Below are 26,813 nucleotides of genomic sequence, written 5' to 3'. Positions count from 1 at the left end.
AACCAAAAATACAGTTTTAAGAGTTAACGGTCTCAAAGGGCAAGAATGCAAAGGCTCAAACCAAGCACCCATCAGAAAGTTGAGGGCAAGGTTGAAATCCCAATCGGGCACCTGGAAAGGTGACGGAGGGAACACATTAGTGAGCCCTTTTAGAAACTGAGAAATTAAAAGGGATTTTAAAATAAGAACACTCTTCAGACGAGCGCTTAAAAATGGACAGCGCCGCCAGGTAACCTTTAACCGTACCCACTTACAAGCCCCTGTGGGCTAGAAAAAGCAAAAAAGACAGAACCACAGGAATGTCACATGCAAAAGGATCCACATTCTTAACCCTGCACCAGTCGCAGAACTTTCGCCAACGGCACAGGGACTTAGTTGCGGGCCTTCTGGCCGAAAGCAACATCTCCATCACGTCTTCAGGGAGGTCCCAATCCTTATACCTCAACCTTTCAGAAACCAAGCGTGAAGGTTGTGGGATCTGACCTCTGGATGGAGAACCTGACCCCCCTCCCTTGAGAGCAGATCGTCTCGGTAGGGAAGACGACGTGGAGGGCAGATGGACAAGTCGAGAAGGTCCGGGTACCGCGTCCTCCAGGCCCACGCTGGAGCAATGAGGATCATCCAGGAACTGAACATTCGTAACCTCCGCAGCACTTGCAGGCTGACTTGGGATGGAGGAAACGCGTACAGCAGTGGGTAAGACCACTCCACCACGAACGCGACTCCTAAGGCTCCTCTTGGAGGAAATTCCCGCAGTCAGAACCTTTCACACTTCCGGTTGACACTGGAGGCGAAGAGATCCACTTGAGGGGTCCCCCAAAGGGCAAAGATCTCCAGGAGAATCTCGTGAGCCAACTCCCACTCGTGAGAGATCGCGCTCTGCCTGCTCAGAGAGTCCGCCGTCTCATTTTGGTCTCCCGCCAGATGAACTGCCAAGATCGAAACTTCCTGCAGGATTGCCCAGAACCAGAGCTGCATCACCTCCCTGCACAGAGGAAGTGACCCTGCCCCCCCTTTTTGTTGAGGTAGTGCATGGCCACTGGGTTGTCCGTCAGGATCAGGACATTCTTTCCTCGCACAGTCCGCAGAAAAGCCTTCAGGGCAAGCCTGACGGCCCTCAGCTCCAACAGATTGATATAGCGTCTGGACTCCGACAGAGACCGACAACCGCTGACAGTCAACTCGTTGGCATGAGCTCCCCATCCCGTGAGGGATGCGTCCGTCACGATCGTCACCTCCGGCCAGGGTAGCCAAAAAGGAGCTCCCTTTATCAGATTGCCTTCGACGGCCCACCACAGAAGGTCCTGGGCGACCGAGGACGGCACCTGAACAGGGTCCGACATCCTGCCGGAGGACTGAGACCACTGGAGCTTGAGTGCCCATTGCAAAGATCTCATCCGCAACCTGGCCTCTGGCACCAGAAGAATGCCGGATGCCATGAGGCCGAGCAATCTCAAGAACTCGAACGCTGGGAGACTCTGGGCAAGCTGAAACTTGTGCACCATCTGCTGAATGTGATGAGCCCTCACATGGGGAGGAAAACACTGCCCCAGTGACGTGTCGAGCACTGCTCCGATGTACTGGAGCCTCTGAGTTGGTGTCAAATGGGACTTAAGTTGAGGGAGAAGCCCAGCTTGTGGAGGGAGTGGCAGGTGACTGACAGATGATCCAGGACTTGCTCGGGAGAGCGTGCCCTGATCAACCAATCGTCCAGGTAGTGGTAGACATGAATCCCCCCTTTCCTGAGATGCGCTGCCACCACTACCATGAGCTTGGTGAAGACCCTCGGGGCGGAGGTCATTCCGACGGCAGGACCCGCAACTAAAAGTGCGAGTCGCCAACCGCGAACCTCAGGTACTTCTTGTGCTTTGGATGGATCGGCACATGAAAATAAGCGTCCTTGAGGTCGAGGGACACCAACCAGTCCTGAAGTTGAAGGGCCTGGAGGACTTGAGAGAGAGTAACCATCTTGAACTTGTCCTTCCTGAGGAGTTTGTTCAAACCGCGCAAGTCCATGATCGGTCTCAATCCCCCGTCTTTCTTGGAAATCAAAAAATAAGGGGAATACCATCCCTTGTTCCTCTCCGCTACAGGCACCAGTTCTATGGCGCCTTTCTCCAGCAGGGATTGAATTTCCTGCGCAAGGAGCGGATTGGGATTCTTCAAAGAGAGATTCCCCGGTGGATTGTCGTGAGGCCTCTGCCGGAAAGGAAGACAGTAGCCGTGGGCTATGATCTCCAGAACTCGCAAATCTGAAGTAATGGCACGCCACTCTACAAGATGCTGCGCCAGCCTTCCCCCAACCGGCGAACCATGGGACATGATATCATGACTGAGCTGAAGCGGCCGCGGCGTTGCCTGAGGGCAACGAGGCAACTACCCGAGCGGCCTTGGCACCTCGAGTACCTTGTTTTCCACCTCTGGCACTCCTACGGTGGCTCCTTTGACTGGCAGCTCCTCTCGCTTTACCAGAGGATGAGTAATAACGAAAGGAACCTCCCCTCCATTGCTGTCCTCTAGGACGAAAAGGCGGAGGTTGTCGAACTGCAGCGCCCAACGACTTCGCTGCAGCTTTGGAGGTCTACAACCTCTCAAGGCTCTCGTCAGCCTTGCTGCCAAAAAGATGTTCCCTGTCAAAGGGCATGTTGAGGAGCTGGGCCTGCACATCAGGAGCAAACCCCAACTTCCGCAACCACGCAAACCTGCGTATTATGGTGCTCGCCGCCATGGACCGGCTGACGCAATCTACCATGTCCAAACCCGACTGAAAGGCCTCACATATGGCATCCTTGCCATCCTGCACCATAGCAAGGAAACCATCCCGTTCGTCCCCTTCGGGAATATGTTCAGCCGCTAAGGAAACACAGTTCCACAGAGTGTGCGTGAAACGAGACAAGGCACACACGGAGTTGGCCGCCTGTAGCGCCATACCCCCTCAAGAAAACACTTTCTTCGTCCAACCATCAAAACGCTTGTCGTCCCTATCAGGAGGGATGGTAGGATACGACGCCTGCTTTGCTGGAGCCGTAGCCGCCTGCACCACCAAACTCTCCAGAGTGGCGTGCTTGGTCAAGTAGCAGGGGTCGCTACTGGCTGGGCGGTATTTTTGCGGCAAAGACTTGCTCACTGCCGGGAGACTCTCTGGAGCAGTCCAAGCCGCCACCACCCTCCTCCTCTGTAGAGCCATATGGAACGGCAGTACCGGGTCAGTTGGTGGACCTTGGTCAAGGATATCCGTAAGGTCATCCTGAAGAAAATCCCCTGGGGGAGCAGACCACCCCAAATACTCAGTGACCCTAGGCATAAGGAGTGTTGGCATGAGTGCTAGGCTCAGGACTACAAAACTCCAACTCCGGAGAGGTGTCCAGACCACTGGCGTCGTGCAGGGACTGACGCAGGTCCTTAATTTGGCTATGGCCCGAGAGAATCTCATCTGGCACCGTATCAGGAAGCATGCCATCATCAGAGCCCTCATCCACCTCTGAAATGTATTCAAGATGGCGGTAAGAGGGCACAGAATGGGGAACAAAGCCATGCTTGACCTTGGCCAGAGCCTTTCTAGTGGGTTCCACCGTGCCCCGGGGTACCCCTGTCAAAACAGCCTCGAAAGGCATCGAGGCCATCAAGTGAATCAGCGGCGATGCCGAACACGGCGCCGACAGCATCAGCGACGTCGACACAGGCCTCGAGGGCACAGCCCCGAGCGTGTCCCTCGACAGCCTGGGCGCCGACGACCTCTTCGGAGGCAGAGCCTCATCGACGACCTCAGCGCCACAGGCGTCGACATCTTCCTCGAAGACACCACAGGTGCACACGGTCTCAAACGATTCCCCTTGTCCGAGCGGGACCTTTGCCGCGAATCATGCCGACCACCCGAGCCCGAAGGCGTACAAGCGGTGTCTCTTGATCGATCACGACCGACCCCACTCGGAGGCGCGGACGGACTAGTGCCCTGCGATTCGAGAATCGCTAGCATTTTCTTACTGAAGGAAGCCCATTCCTCCGGCGTCGCATGCTTGGTGGGATAAGCGACCCGCCGACAGGCGGAGTCCTCGGATGAGGAGGGGGAAGGCGACCGATGACGCCACTTCCGGGAGTGCCTCGAAGAGTGGCGGGACCTACTCCGGGACCGAGACCCACTAGACTTTCGACGACGATGCGGTGAGTCGCCCCTCGAATCGTCCGTCGAAAGCCCCGCAGACCTCTATTTCCATGGCTTGGACACCTTAACTACCGACAGTTTCTTCTTGCGCTCCCGCAAGGCTTTGGACGTAAGCGACTGGCAGTCAACACAATCATCCGTGTCATGGGCCACCCCGAGGCACCAGAGGCAGGCGTCGTGCGAGTCCGTCACCGACATCTTGGACCCACAGTCCCCACACTTCTTAAAGCCCGGATGCGGGGTGGAAGACGAGGTAGACATCACGAAGGATATACTTCACAAACGAACAGGTTCGAAGAACCGATAAAGAACAGAAACTCCAAAGAGTCGAGGCGCGCCGAGATCTCCAAAGCGAACACATTCACGGAAAAAACGGAACTGGAGGCTACGGGTGTCGTGCGTCCTACTTATAACATCCAGTGACGTCGGCCGTCGGAGGAGGACCTAGAGGGCGGCGTATCGACATCATCGACGCAGACGCCGAAAGATTTTCTAAAGCAGCACAGCTGTGGTGATTACGGTCATAGATATGGAATACGTTGGAGGACCCAATCCACTCGAACCTTCCATATGGTGACAATTCCTCAGATTCTGGCTTCTCTTCATCCAAACGATTGGATGACATCTGTAGATCTACCGGACACTTATTTTCACATCCCTTATTTACAAACATCAATGTCAGTTCCTGAGATTAACAATAGGAAGGTCTCATTACCAGTTCAGATGTCTTCCCTTCGGGCTAAATTCTGCTCCCAGGGTTTTCCCAAATGTTCTCAGGTCAGCAGCAACCTACCTTCAGTTAAAGACAGTCCATCTATACCCTTACCTAGACGACTGGTTTCTCAAGGCCCAGTCTCCAGAGCAATTGCTTCAGAAGATGCAATTAACATACCATACTCTTTTCAACCTGGGGTTTTCCATAAATGTGACAAAATCCCAGCTCAATCCTTCGCAAAGGATCCAATTCCTAGGAGCAGTCATAGATACTACTCTAGACAGAGTCTTAGGGAGGAAGCTATTCAACAAACCATCGTAAGATTCAATACCCACCAGACCCACAGCTTGGTGGTTTCAAAGACTCTTGGGCCTTATGGCCTCTTGCATGAACCTAGTTCCCTTTGCAAGGCTCCATATGAGAATGGTCCAGTGGCATCTTGCTCGCAACTGAAACCAGCTCTTGGATTCCCAGGAAATGAAAATCCAAATTCCAAAACAAGTTCAGGACTGTCTACTCTGGTGGAAATCCCCAGAGAACCAGTTAATGGGGGTTCCTTTTCAACCACCTCCTCAACAAATAGTCATACCAACAGACTCTTCAGAGTGTGGTTGGGAAGCCCCCTGTCTAAGTATAACAGCGCACAGTCTTTGGTCCTCTCAGGAAAAGAAAACCACATAAATGTCCTGGAACAAACAGCCACATTTTTCGCTCTGAAATAATTTCTTCCCTCACAGGAGAGTACTTCCTCTGATTCCTAGCAGCCTTGGTTCTATCACGAATAGATTATTGCAACTCCCTGTATCTTGCCCAACCTAAGGGCCTGATTAAGCGGCTGCAGAACCTGGAGGCTAGAGTAGCCACAGGTACCCATTTTGGAGCTCACATCTCCCCTGTGTTACGGAATCTGCACTGGCTTCCTGTGGTTCAACGGGTAGAATTTAAGGCCTTGTGTATTGTACACCGTGCCCTACACGGGTCAGGGAGCAGAATACCTCCAATCTAGATTCATGCGTTATCGTCCCACTCGTAATCTTCACTCAGCCACCTCCGAACAACTTGTTGTCCAAAAGCATAGGAGAGACAGGGTTGGTGGCCGGGCCTTCTCTATTGCTGCCGCAGTCTTGCGGAATAATCTTACACTTACCATCAAGAAAACCTCTAACTATTTAGAGTTTAGAAGGTGGGTCAAAACATACCTTTTCTGAATTCTCGTGGGGCTGTCTCCATCTCTCCCAGTGCCATGATGCCTTGGTGCAACTATGCGCTCTATAAGATTTATTAACATAACATAACACTTCAAGGAAAGGTGGTCGAAATTCTAACGGACAATACAACTGCAATGTTTTCTATCAACAAGCAGGGGGGGCACTTGTTCCCTTCCCCTGTCTCTCCTAGCAGAAAAGATTTGGTATTGGGCCATTCAAAATCACATTTTCTTTTTGGCGTCCCATCTGGAGGGAAAGAGGAACTTCCTAGCAGACAAATTAAGCAGGTTACAGTCTGTTCTGCATGAGTGGGAGCTGAAACCGTCAGTGGCAAACATATTTCAGAAGTGGGGCCATCCATCAGTAGACCACTTTGCCAACCAGGAGAACTCTCTATGTGCTCAGTTTGCATCAAGGCAAGGTCAGGGCCTTCAATCCCTGGGAGATGCTCTACATCTGGATTGGTCGAAACTAACTTTATGCGTTCCCATCTCTCCCATTAATACACAAAATGTTACTCAAACTCAACATTTCCCAGAATCTGGCAATGATTCTAATAGCCCCATTTTGGGCTCGGGTTAGCAGGGACTTCCCCATTAGATCTTCCATCAACGACAGATCTTTTGACAACAGAAAGGGCAGGTCTTTCACCCCTCCCCTCAATTGCTCAACTTGAAGGCTTGGTTCCTGAAAAACTAGACTTTTACCATTTACATTTGTCAGAGCAAAACATAACCATCATATCAGCTTCCGGAAAAGCTTCTACTAAAAAACAATATTGTAGAAAATGGTTACGTTTCGGTCACTGGGCCTTGGACCAAGACCTTAACCCTTTAAAGGCCTTGATGGGTAATATGTCCTGTCCTTCATGTCTTATCTAGTTGTTACGCTCACCTGGTCTCTGCGGAGGCGTTGGGGCATGGTTGCGGCCCTCCCAGGGGTGAGGTCGCTCGGGTCCGACTTCCCCCTCTCCGCTTATGTGGTAACTGGTGGTAATAGGTGATGCTGCTTGGGACTGCTCCTGCGTGGAGAATAGGGGGCGTGAGTATGCCAGCTTGTGCGCCTGATCCCTTGCCAGACCCCTTCTCCCAAACCGTGGTACCCGTGGGAAGCGCTGTGCCTGGAAAGCTCACCTGTTGATTAGTTTTGGCGAGCACTCCGTCCTGCTGCTTCTGGCAGGGGCGCTTGTATGATCTGGACAGAGTTCCTTCACTGGTCCCTTGCATGTGGTAGTCCAGTCCTGCTGCGACTAAGCCACTATACTTCAGCTAAGTGTTCCTGTTTGCCTTTGTCTTTCCTCGTCTGTTTTGTTGTATTATAATGTTTGTTGTCTTGTATTGCTGTCCGTTCCACTTTTGAGGTTTGCTCTTTTGCTTTCTTCTCTTGCAGGTGATGTTGCCGGCACGGCAGAAGCTGCAGAGCTCGAGACGGCAGCCGGAGCAAATGAGTAACGAAGCTGCACAGTACAGTAGCTGGTAAGTTGTTAACTAAGGGGCGCGCAGGGTTCAAATGCGGCGCAGCCCTAGGACAGATGTTCTAACCTGGTCTTTCTTCTTCTTCACAGGGTCCGAGTTCGTGGATGCGGAGTGAGGTGCTGCGGAGTCGGGATCAAGATCACTGAATGTCAGGAGATGAGTCTGCAGATGAAGCGATGAAGCACGGGTTTCCTGGAGGTGAGTATGCAGGAGAACGCCTGGTTTCAGAAGGTAAGTAAACTGGTCCAAGCGGCGGTGAGCGTCACGTTGCACGCAAGTGCACAGTAACGCAAAGCACCAGCTTTAAGGATGGAGCAGCTTATATAGCAGAGCTTCTGAAGCCACGCCCACCAGGTTCAGCCTGCTTGCCACACCCTGCCACAGCCGATAAGTCAGCACATGAAGACCAGGTGTAGGGAGCCACACCTGATGACTCAGCACACAAGGATGTTCTCTGGAATAAAGGCTTTCAGCTCCTGGAAAGTTCTTGTAAAATAAAAGCACTCCTGCACTGAAATAAAGTGTTCCTGAGTCCAGCCAAGGCCCCTGTGTTTATGAGTTCCAAAGGGACGTAAGTGAGTCAAGTAACCCATTGCCCCATCACTAAATGGTGTGATTTGTGTGTTCTGGGGCCTGTGGCCATGACACTAGTTTCCACTGGTGTCAAAGTAGACCCATGCAAACACTACTTATCAGCTATTGGTGCTTACCTGAATAGAGAACACAAGTCTCTCTTTCCAACAAAGCCTTTAAAAGGCACTTCAAAGGCTTACATCCCCCTATTCGCGAACCTCCACCTCAGTGGGATCTCAACGTGGTCTTATCAGCCCTAATGCAAAAAACTTTTGAGCCTATGGCATCTCGTGAATTAGCATTTCTAACTTGGAAAATGGCATTATTATAGCCATTACTTTGGCTAGAAGGATTGGAGAGTTCCAGGCTCTCTTCTCAAAGCAACCATATGTAGTGTTCCATAAGGACAAAGCTGTCCTACGTATGGTCCCTTCCTTTCTACCTAAGGTGGTCTCCGACTTTCATTTAAACCAGGAAATATGTCTTGCCGTTTTTCTTCCAGGACCAGATGCTTCTGCAGCTGAAGAAACATTACATAACCTAGATGTTGTCAGAACTTTAACATTTTATCTAGAAAGGACCAAACAGTTCAGAAAAGCAGACCAGCCCTTCCTTACTTATGGGGGTCTTTCTCCTGGCAATAAGGCAGCTAAAGCTTCCATCGCTAGATGGGTTGTCTCCTGCATCTCCAAGGCTAATTCCACTAGAGGCAAGGCAGCATCTGTAGCCTTTACTAGACATGTTCCCATTGTAGACATTTGTAAAGCGGCTACCTGGGATACCCTGCTTGCCTTTTGTAAGCACTATGCTATGGATACATCTTCTAGAAATTATGCTTCGGCCAAAACATGCTGCGCAACTTGTTTGCCTGAATTCCGCAAATGTGGTCTCCTCCACCCTTACTTATTCTAAAGCTTTTTAGTCTGGTCCCAACCATTTGGGAAGGAGGGAGAGCCTGGACATACGAGAAATGAAAAATTACCTTCATGGTCATTCAGGTTCTCTTAGTCCGGGATCTCCCTCCTTCACAACACCCATCCAGCCATCCACTATAGTAAGCATATACTTACATTCTCTCTCGCCATCGGCGGAACCACAGGAACTGGGTGTGGAATGTTGGTAAGGTGTGGGCCCGGCGCATGGAAGGACGCACGCGTGAAGTAGGCCCCACCCAATCAAAGTTCTCAAAGAGACCGCTATCTTTTGCAGCCAGCTTTTCCGGCCTGCCTGCAAATGCAGGCGTTCCCAACCAGTTGTGAAGGAGGGAGAGCCCGGACTAAGAGAACCTGAATCACCACGAAGGTAATTTTTAATATTTTTCAGTTTCCACCCAAATGGCCTGGCCATACAAGTATAACAGTTATGCAACAAGCGCTTTATGTATCATGACGTGTGACTCTGTGCTCACCTGTATCACAATTGAGATCCAGGCCAGGAATTCCTCATGTCCAGAGGAGATCTGTCTTTCCTGGGCCTGGGATCAGCCTAACAGCTGCATTCTAGGATAAGTGAGGCTGGTTCAAGCATTTCTGCACAAGCCGAGCAAAAAAGCCTGGGGCATTAATCTAGCCTGGAGTTTGTTGCACTCCTAATTTCTAATTCTGGGAGAAGGAGCAGTAGAATGTCTTGTAAACTTCAACAGGAAACCCATTCACACCAACCCATAGGTGGTCTGGACCACCCTATGCAGGTTAACTCTCAGATTAGTTTTACCAAGAAGTTGTTCTTTTCATAAAGGAGATCTGCTGGCTCTCCAGCTGGCTTCCATGAACCATAATCAGAGAACCACCTCTGTTTATTTGGTGTTGTCATGAAGTCACCTGACCCTAATCCAAGATTCTCCACTTTCATTGAATAAACTACCTTTTATACAGACGTTTGGACACAACTACACTCATTCCTGGTTTGACCATTCCTCTGGCAACTCCATTCAGCACTATTAACAATGCCCTCTGCCTATAACTCTACTATTTGTTAGGTCTTCATTAATTGTGTTTGTTTTGCTGCGAATGAAAGCTTAGAGACAGGCTGCATTTCATAAAGATTCATAAAGAGCTGTCAATAAGCACATTGCATAAACAAAACTACGGTAATTTGATCAATGCTGAACACAGTATGCTGCAGGTCTGTGATTCTCACATGCAGTGCTCCTCCTGGGTGATTGCTCCCCTGCAAGGTTAAGAAAACATTTGTCTAAAGTATTTATGTAGGGCTTTGGAGCCTGTGCCCTGTCTGCTGGTAGCACTCAACTAGAGCTAGGTGGACCAGTCACATGAATGTGTTTATTGAGAAGACACCAATAATGTACATTTCAGGTATAGAAAGAGTACCTGTCCTCAAAGAGAAGTGGGCAAGGTAGAGGAGCCAATTTTAAACTTGGCCATGTTTTCCTTATAAAGCATCCACACAATTATATCAATCTAAATAATTGCACATCTCTGCTGAGGGAATAAGTGGGTAAGACATGCTGTACACAGGGTAGCCTATGAGGGGTAGATTCCGGGGGCAAAAGCATGTTTCTTGAGTTTCTGGGGCCTGGGTCCAAAATACCTTCAGCTATCCCTCTCCAACTCTTCGCTCCTCTATATCCAACTTCCTCAGGGTCAGTTGTTTTTCAAAGAAACGAGCTGGGGGTAGATCTCGGTCTTCGGCTGGGCCACCCTCTGGAACAGCCTCCCTGCCACTCTAAAACTTGAGGAGAATTATCTCCGGTTCCAGAAGCACCTCAAGACCTTCCTCTTTTCTTCTGCCTTCGTGCCCCCTCTCCCCTGCTGATCTGTTCTCTTGGCTCTGTGCACCTGGCCACCACCTGTCCTCCGGGCCCAGGTAACTGCTCACTCTGCCACGCTCCCGCACTGCCTACGGGCCCCTCTTGCACTGGGGTCTGTATCTGTACCCATACAGCCCCCCCTTTTTCTTCCTGCACTTATCAGACCTACACTGTCTGCTACCTTAAACCTAGTACTTGCAAATTGCTGGCTGCACTACCACTGTTTGTTGTCTTTATTATGTATTTATTATTTATCTGTTACTCCTCTGCTTCGCACTTTCCACTTCTCCCCCCTTCCATGCACTTTTCCCCTCCCACTCTCCCATGCACTTGCGCGTTCTCAATGTCACTGGGCCTAGTAAGATCGCTGCTTTGTTATCCCCTGTTCCCCTCCTTTGCCTTGTTGCGCTCTGAAACACTTGCGTACAAGCGCGATAGAAATAAAATATCAATAAAGAGAATGTGCAGATTGGTCAATACAAGAGTGAGGTGGCTCATGTTTTTATTAATTAGCTGGTAAAATAGCTCAGTGGGTTGAGCGCTTGCAGCGATCTGTGTTGGATTTGCCGAGCGCAGGTTCGAATCCCAGCAAGGCCAACTCAGCCTTTCATCCTTCTTAGGTCGATAAATAAGTACCAACTTCAGTTGGGATGATTAATGTATGTAAATATGTTCTATGTACAGCACTTAGGCATAAGCACTATATAAATCACAAATCATTAATTAGTCGGTGGAGGCCCAGCATTATGGGCGTAGTTGTGTAGTATGTTTAGCTGACAGAGTCCACAAAATGTGGACCACTGCGTCAAGGGCGCCTTAGAATATAAGGCTTCCCCACCTTTCGAAGTGAAGTGGTAGCAGGATTCGACCAGCCCAGCGCTCACTCAGCTGGGGTCACGAACACAAACTTGACAGGTAAAACATGGGCGGATCATCAGATATTGGAAACCTGGGCAGGAAACTTGGGCTAAGCTGCAGAAAAGAAGAGGAGAGAAAAAAACAGACAGCAGCTGTTGCCTCCAACCAGGACCAACGAAATTCCAAGCACCTATGGCTCAGAGCCCTGATCTTTGGCAGTCCACTCAGGATTTGAGGACAGCCAACAGTAAGGGACAGGTGATTTGAGCCTTTGTTCAGTGACTTACAACTGTGAATGTCACAAAAAAAAATACTAGCCCACTCATGATTACGCAATCCCTCACAAGAATACAGTTGATAAGGCCTTGGAATGCCCATTGCCACCACTGCTTGATGCTGCAGAGCTCATCCCATCACAGCTAGCTCGCAACACTGGCTCAGAAATCTGAATGAAACCCATTGTGGTTCTTAATAAGCGGCCTTTAAGTGGCTGTGCCAGACACGCATGCTTTGCTCAACAAGCACCACTCTTTCTGGTCACACTTGCTGGAGTTCATGCCGAAAAAGAAAGCATCTGCCTTTAATTTCTGAAAGTACCTACCCGGGCGCCACAGAGGGAGGTATCACCAGAACAAACTTCAGCTCGGCATCATGTAGGGCCTCTGCCAGGTGACCCAGCATGTGAACCAGTTCCCTGGAAAACAAAATACATCCGGTCATCCGCACCAGGAAGTCGGAATTGGTCCCAATATACAATAATGTCACATGTTTATAAAGGGTTTCACGCAGGATTCCTCCTGCTGCTAAACGCTTAAAACAGGTATAATTAATACCGAATGTAACCATACTCAATTCATCAACCTCGTAATGTTGAAGAGCTGGGATGGCCCTGCCGGGGAATCCCCGTACTGCGGGCTATCTCTGTGTCTGTGCTTTGCAATTCATGTGCTGGCATCAGCTATGGTCATCCACACATTTTCATTTCTACAAAAAAGGCCCCAACTATGTTACAGAATCTACCTTTTACACGGAGAAGCAACATATCATCCCAAGAGCACGCTTACCTTGGGTACTGCATGCAAACCATAATCCCACTTCCTCTTATGCTGTGGAAATTAGGGATTTATATGCAAGGCATATCAATACCTATATTATCAGCATACATAAATGTTTACATATCTTAGAGCGCACTAGTTCCCCTCTGTTCTTATGTGTTATCATCACCATTGGTCCTAAGAATCCAAAACCCCAAATAACAAGAGTTCAAATCAGTTTCGACAGTGCTCTCATGAGGAGTTTTATTAGTTGGCACTCATTTGATCAATCTCATTTCAACAAGTTTGAAGCAAAGACTTCTGTGCCCTTTCAAGGAGCTGGGTGGAAGATGTCCAAGTCATATCAATCAGGCAACATATTCCAGCGGTTTTCAAAGGTTGAGCTATTCCTCATATGAACTGTATTATTTTTATTCTCCAGCACCTATGCAAGTAGATTATGGTGAAGATAAAATCCGGAATGGAAGGATGTAGTTGGGAGAACAGGTTTAATGTTCTCATAGGTAATACACGATACAAATGCAACAACAGTAAAGATTCTGAGGCCTTGTGCTCAGGACTGCAATGTGTAAATGGGAAGGATGGCAAAATGCCTGTTGTGTGTAAAGCGAATTGTGACGAATCAAGGGAATTCGTCCCTTCTCCCCAAGTGGGAGCCTCTTCCTGTGAGGCTAGGGAGGTGAGCCCGCTCTGCAATACCCTCCCTAGGGGTAGAGGCAAGTGGAACCTCCACCTTTGGTCACAAGGACTCCCGTTCCCATGAGGAACACCCTCAGGTTGGACGTATGTGAGAAACCTGACTGTATTCCCCCACCTACTCCACCGGGATCTTCCATTCAGGTGGCCTGGGAAAGGCTATTGCTTTTGGATCCCCACCCTTTGGGTGGACAAGCTAGGGAGGATCACCTGAGTGGAGGGTCACAGGGGACTGGGAGGGGGGAAAACCAGAGGGCGAGACATGGTATTCCCCCTTTCCCAATTATACACCAACCCACTCTCCCTTAGTCTTAATGGGGTAGTTCCAATCACACCCCATCTCCCCATTTCCAGTAAGTACTGGGATGAGGGAGAGGTGATCGGGAGCAATGAGGATTAGCCATACAAACAACATAGGGATACAAAGTGAGGCTTACCATGTAACACCTTTGAAGAGTCAGGCAAGGTCAGGCACATTTCTCCAACTGTCAGGAGGCAGGGTAGGCCTGAAAGTTCTGACTAGCACACTTGGAGAAAGGGTTCTCCATAAGTATAGGGCACAGTTTCATGGAAGGTGCCATGTATGTCCCTCTTCCAGGTGTGCACTGGTCAAAGGCACCAGGAGACACATTGGTACAAATGCCCACAGACCCAGCAGGAAAAGCACTACTCGTGCCACCACTTGGTACAATATGAATGCCCAAAATAAGAGAATCAGGAAAGGAACTATGTTCCCCAGCAGCCCCAGGGCTCAGAGTCTGGAGACTCCAAGGACCATGCCCAGACCAATGTGGGCGCATCACATGCTTGTTCGTGCTTAAGGCTTTGACCTAAATGGACGCATCAGAGCTTTCTCCTCCAAGGAAATACTCACTGTGGGGCCGCGCCCTGCCTCCAACTTGATCAGACCCAGCTTACCAGCAGATAAGTGTTGCGGGATTCCCGCATTTTGTTAGCGCCATAGCACTAAAGCAATCGAGAAAGGGTCTCCACAGGACCCGGGCTTGCCAGCCGCTAACCCGCATGAACCGACGCATCTAGGATGCTTTGGCAAAAAAAACGCATTAAAACACTAGTGTGATACGATCTGTAGGATCACAATGTTTCGTGGGCAGTACCCAAAGTATATATCTTTGACAGACTGCATATACTGCCAGTACAGCTCATGCCACAGCTGGGAACTACAGTTGAGAACCAGAGACAGCGCAGACCACGCTCCGCACATCGGAGAGTACAAGGCACCAAAGCCAAGTGTTTCATGTTTTTTGTGTATTGTTTCAAACAAACTGTATACCGTTATATATGCAAATTAGGGTTCACTGTCTAATGAGCTAAAGTAACAGCTGTGTTTAATGGTATGCCAGGCACACATGTTATACATCGGGGGCACTACAACTCAGTAAGGTAACTGAGTGCTGGTTGTGCTCACTTCCTTTTGGGGCTAATACCCTAATGGGGACAACCGAGTGATGGTCTAAGGTACATTCTGGTAACACTGTACCATGGTGTGTGTATAGATGCATGCAAGAATGCTAAGGTGTGTCAAAATGCAAACAGGACCAGCCACAACAGCAAGAGCCAAGGAGCATGTCTTTCCCCTAAATCCCCTTACCAATCCAAAACCTCTCCCTAACCCTCTACCTATTTATCCTAATACCCCCTACCTATCCAACCCATAGACTTTAACCCTCTTTCCCTGTGGGGGTCGCAGCCTACATGTGTTACTACTAGTGCAGGGGCTAAGACTCTCAAGGGGAGGAAGGAGTGTGTGCTGCCTCTGCGTAAGGGATCTGACAGAAGCACAAACCCAAGTATTTTCCAATGTACAGGTAGCAAACTCCACTCAACATGGAGGACATAGCAGGATGTTGCAAGAGTTAAAGACTGAGCTGGTCGCAAAACGACAGGACTATGCTGTTCTAGTCCCACATGTACAGGACCTCGCAGCCCAAGGTACACCATTACCTGCTAGGGCAGCGCCAAGTCAAGCAGACCCAAGTCCAGCCCTCCCTGTAAATGTGGAAGTTACAACTGAGCCTCTGTTGCCTTTAGCTCTTCCACAGTGTTATAACGGTGACCCGCAGAAGTTCACAATGTTTGTGATGCAGTGCCAGCTTCACTTCCTTACAAAACTGCAGCTTTTCGGTCTACCCAAACCCGTACAGCCTTCGTATTATGGTATCTCAGCGGCGATACAACCGCCTCGGCGACCCCTTTGGTGCTAAAGGATGATGCCATGCCCTCCTTTATGACTGGAACAGGATTCTGGAGGAGTTTGGTAATATTATCAACTGCAAGGCAGCTTTCCTTATACAAGGCTGCAAACTCCTCACATTATGCCAAGGGAATAAAGACTTAGTCACTTACGTCACTATGTTTCATCGGTTGGTGGTTGAGATAGAGTGGCCTATGGAAAAACGGCTTGTCCTATTTGATCAAGGTCTCCGTGAGGAACTGAAGGACCTGATAGCCCAGATGGACCCGCAACCCGACAATTGCCAAGGCATGATTGACCTAGCCTCACGGTTAGACCATCGCCAAAGTGAACGCCGGCAGGATAGGTGACCATGGGAGAGTAAGCCAAACCCAGCCGGCTTAGATTACCAAAGACCACCCAAGACAGAAAAAAACAATGACGGCGAACCTATGCAAATAGGAAAAATTCGGGGCACAGTTTCTAAAGATGAGAAAGAGAAAAGTTATGTCCCTACTGTGGCAAAGCAGGCCACTTTGTAAAAGAATGCAGAGCCAAGCAAAAAGGGAGTTCTAAAGAGAGAAACTCTAACGCTCGTCAGTAGCTGGGGCTGAACTGCCGAGCCCATGAACCATTCCAGAGCCACCAGTAATTTTATAGACTGACAGTACGCCCTAGATTTGCGTCTTCCTGTATGCTCCAAAGAGCACAAAGAAACAGGTAGGCAGTTGAATGGGTCACCTCTCACGTCGGGCCCCAGCAAATCGGAGGGGTCCTACTGGAAACCCAAGGACATAAAAAACTCATAAGTTTTGACCTGATAGCAGCTCCTCAATTCAGACTCATCTTGGGTCTCCCCTGGTTGTCTCAACATAACCCCACCATCGACTGGGCCTGGGGTACGGTGCAGTTCATGTCCAAGCACTGTGTGACTCATTGTACAATTGGTGGACAAGTGGATCAACCGTTACCCAAGGCCAACCCCCACAGCAACCAATTGGTGTTGATCACAGATTATGAGACAACTCCGGCTGTTTCAAGAACACCTGCAACAGATCCTGTACTTCCACGAGATGGACAAACCATTATGATACTGCCACCTGAGTACAAGGATTATGGAGGAGTCTTCAGTAAGACCTCTGCAGAAACTCTACCAGCCCCTTTGATTGAAGAATCGATCTAAAGCCAGGTGCCGTCCTGCCATGTAGTAGGATCTATGCTTTAACGGATGCGGAGAACAAACACTTAAAGGAGTACATCGAAGTCAACCTGCAGAATGGTTTCATCCGGCATTCTACATCACCAGTATCGTCCCTGTTATTCTTTGTGCTGAAGAACACAGGTGATCTCTGCACCTGTATGGACTACCGAGCGGTGAACCGCATCACAGTAAAAAATGGTACCCGTTACCACTTATACCAGTGCTTTTATACCAAATAAGAGGTGCCACGATTTACACTAAACTGGACCTACAGGGAGCTTACCATCTGGTGCAGGTGCGTGAAGGAGACAAGTGGAAGACTGTTCAGAACAAAGTACGGACTATATGAGTATCAGGTCATGACATTCGGTCTGTGCAACGCACCCGCCTACTTCCAAAATTTCCTGGACGAAGTCCTTCGTGGGTACCTGGATGTTTTTGCTGTGGTGTATGTTGATGACATCCTGATATACTAACAATCCCGGGAACAACACACCCAACACGTGATGGCAGTACTGCAACATATTAGGGAACATCAACTCTACGGCAAACTTGAGAAATGTGAGTTTTATTGCACCACAGTGGAATTTTTGGGCTTCATCCGATCACTGGAGGGGGTACAGATGGACAACCAAAAAACACAAGCCATCCTGGAGTTACCGACTGCCTTGACAGTAAAGGACGCGCAAACAGTGCTTGGATTAGCAAACGTTTACAGACTGTTTATCCACAATTTCGCAGAAAAGGTCCTCCTAATCACTCACCTATTATGGAAAGGCGTACTTCAGCACCGGTCTTGTTACACCCTGACCCATCACAGCTTTTCCTAATGGAAACAGATGCTTCCAGTTATGCGATATGAGCAATATTTTCCCAGCGTGACAAGGACTGCCATCTACATCCTGTGGCTTATTATTCCAGAAAAGCTGAATCCAGCAGAGCATGACTACACCATCGCTGACCGGGAATTGCTAGCCATCAAAGTGACATTTTACGGCATGGAGTCATTACATGCTTGGAGGGCAACACACGATAAATGTTTTAACAGATAACCACAATTTACAATTTCTGAACGCCACAAGTGCCCTCACATGATGTCAGCTAAAATGGGCGACGTATTTCGCTGATTTCAATTTTGTCGTCACCTATCACCCAAGACAAGAGAATAATAAAGCAGACATGTTATCCCCGATATCCGCAGCGCCAGTCCTTAGAGTCTTCCAAGGAGACACCCAAACAAAGGAGTTTGTGCTGCCTCTGCCTAAGGAACTTGGGATCTGACACCGAGAGACTCTCACCTGCAGTATAAGAAGGGTGGTTCTGCCAGAATCGGAGAGCGAGCTGGGGATGCTGACTGGACCAGAGGAGCCAAGGAGCAGAAAGCTGCAGGAAGAGAAGCCTGGAGGATCCAGGGGAGAACGGCATGCCGAGACGCTGGCCCGGTGTTTGTGAGGGGCTGCAGCGTGGGTAGGGAGCCATGTCTCCAGGGAGCGGGAGCAAGGCAGCCTGTATCATGCCAGTGATGTTCAATGAAATACTCATTCCCTTGGGACGTGTGCCGGTCCCGAGGGCGTCTGAGGGGCAGATGGTGAGACCCTGACCTCGACCCAGACCCATTTGATTTGCTCGCTGGCGCTGTGCTACTGTTGGTGAGTTTCATGAGACAGAGATAAACTCAGAAGCGTGCAAATGGCTGGAGCAGGAGCATTGTTGAAAGAAGAGCCCACTGAGCAAAAGCGGGCAACAGCAAGCGAAAGCTGGAAAGCGGTGAAAGAAAGTGAAGTGAAGCAAGAGAAAGGTAAAAGCAAAGCAGAGCAGAGCAAGCAAAAGCTGGAAAGCGGCGAATGAAAGCAAAGCGGAATGGAAGAAAAGGTGCCCTTGAGGCGCAGAAGTAAGCAAAGACAGCAAAGTGCACTGGTTCAGAAACAGCCAAGAGTGGGTGCGAGAGAGACCCGAAAGTAAGGAGAGCAGCGAAAGTGACCCGAACCCGAGAGAGACAGCAAACAGACAGCGAGAAGGAGAACAGACAGTCAAGAGACAGTGCAAGCAACCCAAAAGTGAGAAAAAGCATGCAAAAGACCCAAAAGAAATACAGAGTGCCATAAGCACGTTAGAGGGCAAATGAAGGTGCAAGAGAGCACAGTGAAAAGTAAGGAGAGGTGTGCAAGACGCACAGAAAGGTGGAAAGAAGGTGCAAGTATGTACGGCAAAAAAGAAGCAGTGCAGGAAGCACAGTAAAGGGAAAAAGGACAGAGTGAAAGAAGCACAGAAGAGGAAAACAGTGCCAGGAATAAGTAGAGGGGTTAGAGTTCAGAGTGGTCGTGCCAGGGAGCAGCAAAAAACCTGGCGTTCTCGAAAGTCTTTAATACTACCCCCATAAAAGAACAGTACAGTGAAAGGTACATCCTGACAAGCTAAGAGGAAGACAAGTAAAGAAAAAAAGCAGAGGGGTTGAGAGATCAGAGTGGTCGTGCCTGGGAGGAGCAAAGAGACCAGTGTTCTCGAAAGTCTCGGATACTACCGCCACGAAAAAACTGTACATTGAACAGTGCATCCTGACAAGAGGAACCTTTTTTTGTTTGTTGAACTTTGTAAATGGGGGTCTAAGCTTGGGCAAGGGGACCCTAAGAGGCCTAACAGGAACTGTCTTTGTTTGGAACTGGAAGAATCAAAGCTTGGGGAAGGGAACCGCAAGAGACCCAGAGACATTGACTTAAGGCAAGAGCCCTGCGTGGAAGGTTCCAAGGGCAACCCTTTTGAGTTGAACAATTTTGAACTGACAGAACTACACCTACTGGCAAGACTACTTGAAACCAGCTGTGGCTTACATTTCCTTTTTTTTGAGTCACTATTTTTTCTTTAAGAAAATCCCCGATCACATTTGGTTTAAGGGCAAGCATAGGTTTGGACACAGACGAACTTTGGTTTTGGATTTATGGACATCGAAGGCCCTTTGAAGCATCATTTGAGGGATGAATCCCCTTATAGTTAGGGCCAGGTAGGCATTTCACCAACCGCACACACTTTGATAATAAAGGTTTTCATACTGTTACTTTTGAGTGTTTGACTCTCTTTAAGACCATGCCTGTCGCACACGTAACATATCCTACATGGGATGTAAATATGAATTGTCAAGACTGCGACGAGGAAACTCCAAATGCATATCGTTATCTTGGGAGAAAAGGTTGTTTCCCTTTAAACCAGGACGTCGATTTAACTGGGAGGAGGAAGTTAAAGATAAGCTGCCAAGGAGTGAGAGAGAAGCAGCAGAGAGAGGAACGTAAACATAGGCTGTGGGAGGCCTCAAGCTATGCAACACAAGACGAGAGTGGAGAGCAAGTAACCCGCAAGTTTCAAACTCGCTTGCAGGAGTCGTTCAGGAGCCAGAGTCTCAGAAATCCCGAAACGTGAGAAATCAAGAAGGCAGGAGCCCAAGCCGAAACAGAGTTGGTGGCAAGACCACAGGAGCAAATCTGTGGTGGACCCTTGGTCTGAGGAACATCGCCGAAACCGCCTACAGCAGAGAAGAACAGTGTTTCTGTGAGTGCAGTCCAGGACAGTGGTGCCACGAAAAAAGGGAGAGAGAGAGAGAAAGAACGCGAACACTGAAGCGAAGACACCCAGTAAGCAGAGACCTGGAGAGCGAAACCCACCGATGACATTGCCTGCCAGGTAACCGGGCGATCGGGAGTTACAGGGAGACTCAAGTGAATTCATATGTCAAACAGCCTACTCGTACCAGTACAAGACAGAAAAATGTTAGCTTTGAACCTAAATGAATACAAACACTGTGCATCAGGAGAGAATCATTGTAATACACCGGTCACCTTGTCACAGGAGAAGATATGAAATTGATTTCACTGTGAGAACAAATGAACACAAAGAGTGTAAATCAAGAGAGAATCATTATGACCCAGAGTAAACTCGTCACAGTAGAAGGGACGAAAAAGAGTTAACCTCACAAATAACTAAGAATGAGTATCACGAGTTAAGAGAAAACCTTGATGATAAACTGGACAATAAGAGAGAACCAGTGGGATAAAATACCGTGGGAAAGGGGAAAACAAACTGATCCAGTGGAACAAAATACTATTAAGGAGAGAGATAGAGGGCCCACAGCCTACAGACATTTACCAGGTACAAACCAGAGGAATCCTGGAGAACTATATTCCCTCAGAAGGGTACAAGCAGGTTTATGACCAAAAGCCTCAACCAACAAAGAGAGAGCCAAAAGGGAACCAAGGTGAAGAAAGGAAGTGCTACATCCCACTAGGGGAATTAAAGAGACTAATACAAGAAGTCACAAGAGACTATTTGTGAATTGTGTACTAAAGACTGGTACTAGCAGTACCTTCAGGAGAAGGGAGTAATTCTCCTGAACCAAGCGAACTTATTTCTTTTGGTCATTCAAGACTGACCGTTAAGAACTTTAGTTATAAAAATAGGCAGGGACACGGGTCATGGCCAGCAGCCATGCAGTAAGGCAGCAGGACCCGAGATCGCCCGCTAGATCAGCAGATATAATCTTGAAACCGGTCTGTTTCGATTGGAAATTAAAAGATATGTCAGACCGCTACAGGAACAGCTGACCCAAAAACTGCGGTGCACCGAGGAGGAGTTTGAGCGTATGAAGAAGGCAGAGTCCCTGCACCGCAGAGAGCGTGGAAAGAAGATGGCAGGGAAGCGTTGGCCCGCCACAGTGAAGACTGAGCGTTGTGCCGTGGCAAGTGGGCAAGCGAGAAACAACCAGTGATCAAGGAGCCGACAGGTGAGGGGGCTGGGGCTAGCGGAAGCAAGAGTCACCGTACAGCATGGTGCCAGCAGACCACGTTAGCTGTGCAGTCCGCCTGCAGCAATGCACGCAGACGCTCATTGGACCCTTCGATTGTGTGCTGCCACAGCCGAGCCGAGGGACCCTAGATCCGTTTAAAGTGCCAGGAGCATATTGTACCAGTGGGCACTTGTGATTGGAGTGTGCAGTGAGGGCGCATTGCAGGCTATGGCCCCATCCCCTGTCACAGAAGGCAGACAACGCAGAATGCACCCCTGCAATGCATATACACTGCTTGTGCTCCCTACAGGGCAGTGCTAATGAAGCCCAGCTGGAATGACAGGGGCCCCCGGAAGCCAAACCCTGCAGCCCACACGAGGATTGCACACAGCAGACTCGCTCTCACTGTAATGAGAAAGGTGGCAGAGAGAGTTACACAGTGCCAAACGTAGGCTAACACTGAACAGCCAGGACAAAGGACGATTGAGGAAAAGCGAGCGAGGGAGGCTGACAACCAGTAGCAGTGTGCGGTGAGAACGAAACGCACATAAGGAGTGTTACTCTGTGCCTGTAGCAGCTTAAGTTGCCGATCTGCACAGAGTGTGTGCAGTGGACATATAGCTGTTGGGGGCACGGCTACAGTAGCCACGCTCTCCCTCACAAAGTGTGAGACTCTGAGGGGAGCTGGTTGTATTTAACGCAGTCGGCAGCTGATCACACAGGAGAGGTACGGCGGCCCATGCGAGGAAGGTGTGTAATGAAGGGCCACACAAGACAACACACAGCACCAACAAAGCCAAGCCAAGCCTCAGATGGGTGGTCCGCCTGCAGCGCTGTGAGCCGAGGCCCAAAAGACCACTGGACTGTGGGCTGGTGCGACCTGAGCTGCAAGACCCTAGACCCATAGAAAGGGCCAAGCATATGGTACAGGTTGGTACAAGTGATTGGAGCATGCAGCGAATGCGCATTGCAGACTACGACTCCCCACTGCCAAGTAAGTCAAACAAAGGAGAGTGCACCCCGGAGGAGCAAGTGCAATACCTGGCGCTCCCCCCTTGACAGTGCCAACGAAGCCCAGTTAGAGCAACAAGGCCCATCTGGGAGCACAGACCCCACAGCACAGGCTGCACAAGACAACATACTGCACTACCACTGCTGAGTCAAGTGAATGAGCAACATACTGAGCACGCCAGAACCTGCGCCAGCCCTAAAACACTTGCGCCACGCACAGGTCAAGTGACCGCAAGACCCTTGGTAACACCAGGCACAGATTGTACCCTGCCCACCTCCAAACAGCTACTGACACTACAGCTGTTAAACCCAACAGGAAAACTGCAAAATGCCAGATAAACAGCGCAGCAGCAAAGCCAAACAGAAAAGCATGGAATCCTATGTTCGCAAGAGCAAAAATAACCAACACACCTCTACAGACACCAATGCAACGCGGTCAGACGTGCAAGCACAGCGCCAAGAAGACGGCCCCATCCACGAGGTGATCGCAGCACTAAAATCCACGCTAGAGCATAAAATGGACGCAGTAATTGTGGACATGGGCCTACTATGCCAGGATGTAAGGGCTTTGGCAGACAGAATGGGTACCGAGGAACACCAAGTCTACCAATATCACCAGTGCCCAAACCCAAATCTCGAACATGCTTGGGGGAATACAAACCTTACAACACAGAGCCGAAGATGTGGATGGCAGAGACGAGTCTGTATAATGGGCATTCCAGAGGGAGAGGAGGGCAGGGACCCCACAAGCTACATTGAAAACCTGCTGCTATAGGAAGTCGGATCTGGCACACTATCACAGGGCTTCACAGTAGAAAGAGCCCACATTTACTTGACCAAAAGACCCCCTCCAGGTGCCCCACGAAGGCCTATGATAATTTCAAAGACCGGGAAAAGATACTCACTCTTTCGAGAGAAGGTGGCATGATCACTAGAAACTCCTCGAGGCTGGCTATCTTCCCCGACTACACAGCACTAGTGTAGAAGCGGAGGGCAATGTTTGGCCCGACAAAGGAGCGCCTCAGGAAAGCGAACCTGCAATATATGCCATTATACCCTGCCAAATTAAAAGTGCTACACAACGGAAGATCCTACTTCTTTGAGAGCACCACCAAAGCACACTCTGGGTTGGACGAGCAGGGCATACCGCAACCAGCAGCCAGGTATAACAACGACAAGCACCTGAGTAACAAACCACGTTGACATGCACAATTGGGCCCAAGACGAAAAGCGGACCCTCACTATCGACAAGACACAGAAGACCGAAGTGTCCAAAGCAGCGGGAGGCAGGAGGGAACCTCTCACTCAGGAATCAGCTGCCCGACAGCTGCTACAGCAATCAACCCCCAAGATGTTTAACAAAGTTTAGATGTCAGTTAGAAGGCATTGCGCGGTTGCATGCCACTTCCAGCAAGATGGAACTGTGCAAGGAAAGCATCTGAGCCCGAGCAGAGGTATGGTGGCTGGGTATTCGTTTAAAGTTGAAGTTTGTTTGTTGACAGTTGAAGTTGGGGCGGGTGGATACATCCTCAACAAAGAGCAGACATGGGTCGCACAGCAAGAAAAAAGTATATGAAACAAGAGCAAGGAAAGCCTCCACCATGATCAAGACGCGAGTCAGACCTACCCAGCACCTTACCACGCAACTGCAAGGAACATGGGGGTAACCCCAGAGGTCAGAAATCTGAAAAAGGGGCAGACAAATACACCTGGGGTCACTGAGGAGGGCAAAGTCGATGGCAAATATGAGGGAGCCGGTGGGCCCATGGGAAGACGGAGGCCCTCAGACAGACAGCAGTGTCACGTCTTGAAGGTACGAACATAGTCACATGGAATTTAAGAGGACTAAATAACTATGGGAAACGATTAAGGGTGTACACATGGTTGAACAAAATGAAAGTGAAAGTAGCGCTGCTGCAAGAGACACACCTGACCAACAATAAACAGTCCATGATCGCAAAAAAATGGGTGGGTAAAGTATATGGATCAACCTATTCTACCTACACCAGAGGATGGCTGACGTGGGTAGCCCCCAACGACCCCTTCCAACTCCTAGAAGTCAACAAGGACTAAAAAGGGGGGGCCTGGAACTACACGAGTCGAAGGAGGGAGTGAATACGTGTTTCTATGAATTTTACAATTATATGAGGAAACTCAGGGTCCGATGTAGCAGAGATACAGGAAGCATTGTCCGAGATTAGACTACCCAAACTAAGCACGGAAGAATGATAGAGATTGGAGGTTCCCATTACGATAGAGGAGCTGGAGCACGTGATTAAAGATTTGCAGACGGGCAAAGTCCCATGGGCAGACGGGCTCCCCAGCGAATTTTATAAAGAATACAAGGCAGATATCCTAGCACCACTGCTGGAAATGCTCAATGAATCGCTGGAAATGGGCAGATTACCCAGATCCTTGAGAGAATCGTTGGTAGTCCCCCTCTTGAAACCAAATAAGCCAGACACAAATGATTGCTCTTATAGGCCCCTTTCGTTCCTGAACCAAGACGGGAAGATACTTACAGCGGTGATGGCACTCAGACTCAGGCTGATTATAGCTAAGCTTATATATTCAGACCAGACAGGATACGTCCCACGTAGGAATATTACCAGTAATTTACGTAGATTGCATCATGTGATAGATTGCACTAAAGGTGATACGCAACAGTTTGTGGTGGCATCACTAGATGCAGTCAAGGTGTTTGATTTGGTCAGTTGGCCATGGCTGCTGGTGGTGTTGGAAGGGTTTGTTATGGAACAGACATATATTAAATGGGTGCGACTGCTGTACAGTGAACCAGTGGCTAGGGTTAAAAGAGGGGCAACAATTTCAGAACAGTGGCAGCTAAGTAAAGGTACAAGAAAGAGGTGTCCTGATCTCCGATACTGTTTATATTGGTGTTGGAACCGCTGGCAATCTATCTGCGAGAGGAGTATGGGGAGGCTGGGATAGAAACGCCAGGAGGATGACATTTGATATAATTGTACGAGGATGATATGCTACTCTACTTGCAACACCCAGAGACAAACCTGCAATATATTTTAGACGTGCTAGAGTGCTACGCAGCCTTATCGGGCATAATGATTAACCCACAAAAGTCGAGTCTGTTTCCGTTTGTGAGAATACATCGGGAAGCAGGTGCGAAGGCTGCCAGTGCTGCCAATTAAATGGGAATTGGACACGTTTTGCTATTTGGGAGTGAATATTTATCATGATCCTCACAACATGCACTGAACGGGATTGAAAAGTCCATATCCTTTTGGGCAAGATTACCATTATCGATGATGGGATGGGCGGCGCTGCTAAAAATGGTGGTATTCCCGAGATTTCTTCACTTCTTCACAAATGTCCCGTTTGCAATACTGAGATTGTTTTTCAATAAACTATGTAGCATATGTAGGGACTTCCTGTGGTGTAACTCAAGATGTAGGGTGGCACTGTGGAAACTCCAGAACGTCTACAACCTAGGGGGGGATAAAGCTACCCAATTTTAAGGTATATTTTGTGGCTGGCCAGTTGCAATTTGTAGCCGAGTGGCTGGCAGATGAACAAACACATGAGTCACGACTGTTACAGGCAACAGGGGCACAGTTCTACCTAAAGGAAATTATATGGATGACAAACTCTCGCACAGTCCGCTTACCCAGGTTGATAAGATTGGGGTGTGTAATGTGGCGTAGAGCTTTTCAATTGATGGGGGACGTCACATCATATTCCCAGCAGATCCCGCTACTGGCATTGGAGGGAGGGAGTGACCAATTGAGGTTAAATGTCAGGAAGTACTGGGAACCTAATGGGGTAGTGACGGTATGAGGCTTGGTTAAGGAGGGGGTGCCTAAAGAATTTGGGGACTTGGTGGAGGAAGACGGAGTGCACCCAGTTCAGCACCTGACACACTGTCTACTGCAGATTCTCTTGAGTAGATGGCCCGGGCCGGACACCCCTCAGCAGCCAGAGCCGAGCTGTCAGAGGGAGGGCATGAAGTCTCGAGAATATACGAGTTGTTAATGTCCAAAGTGGGGAAAGGGTTGGAACATACGAGACAACAATGGGAGGCACATCTGAAGGAACCAATGTCGGACACAATGTGGAATAGAGCTATGGTGTACCATAAGGAGTCTAGG

At 49.1% G+C, this 26,813-nt stretch overlaps 1 protein-coding gene across 3 annotated transcripts in view; it reads right to left on the bottom strand.

Annotated features, from left to right (window-relative positions):
- The window catches only part of CHID1 (chitinase domain containing 1), a 1,865,353-nt gene that overhangs the window by 1,238,246 nt on the left and 600,294 nt on the right, over nucleotides 1-26,813 (bottom strand). For all 3 annotated transcript variants that reach the window (XM_069624010.1, XM_069624012.1, XM_069624011.1), the window contains one exon: nucleotides 12,363-12,455. In XM_069624010.1, the coding sequence (XP_069480111.1) occupies nucleotides 12,363-12,455 (93 nt within the window). The remainder of the gene's footprint in view (nucleotides 1-12,362; nucleotides 12,456-26,813) is intronic.

Source organism: Ambystoma mexicanum, chromosome 11, assembly GCF_040938575.1.
Source record: "Ambystoma mexicanum isolate Mex_15411 chromosome 11, UKY_AmexF1_1, whole genome shotgun sequence".
Taxonomy (NCBI): Eukaryota; Metazoa; Chordata; class Amphibia; order Caudata; family Ambystomatidae; genus Ambystoma; species Ambystoma mexicanum.
The sequence above is the reverse complement of the archived record's forward strand: the minus strand, read 5'-3'. Positions and strand labels throughout refer to the sequence as shown.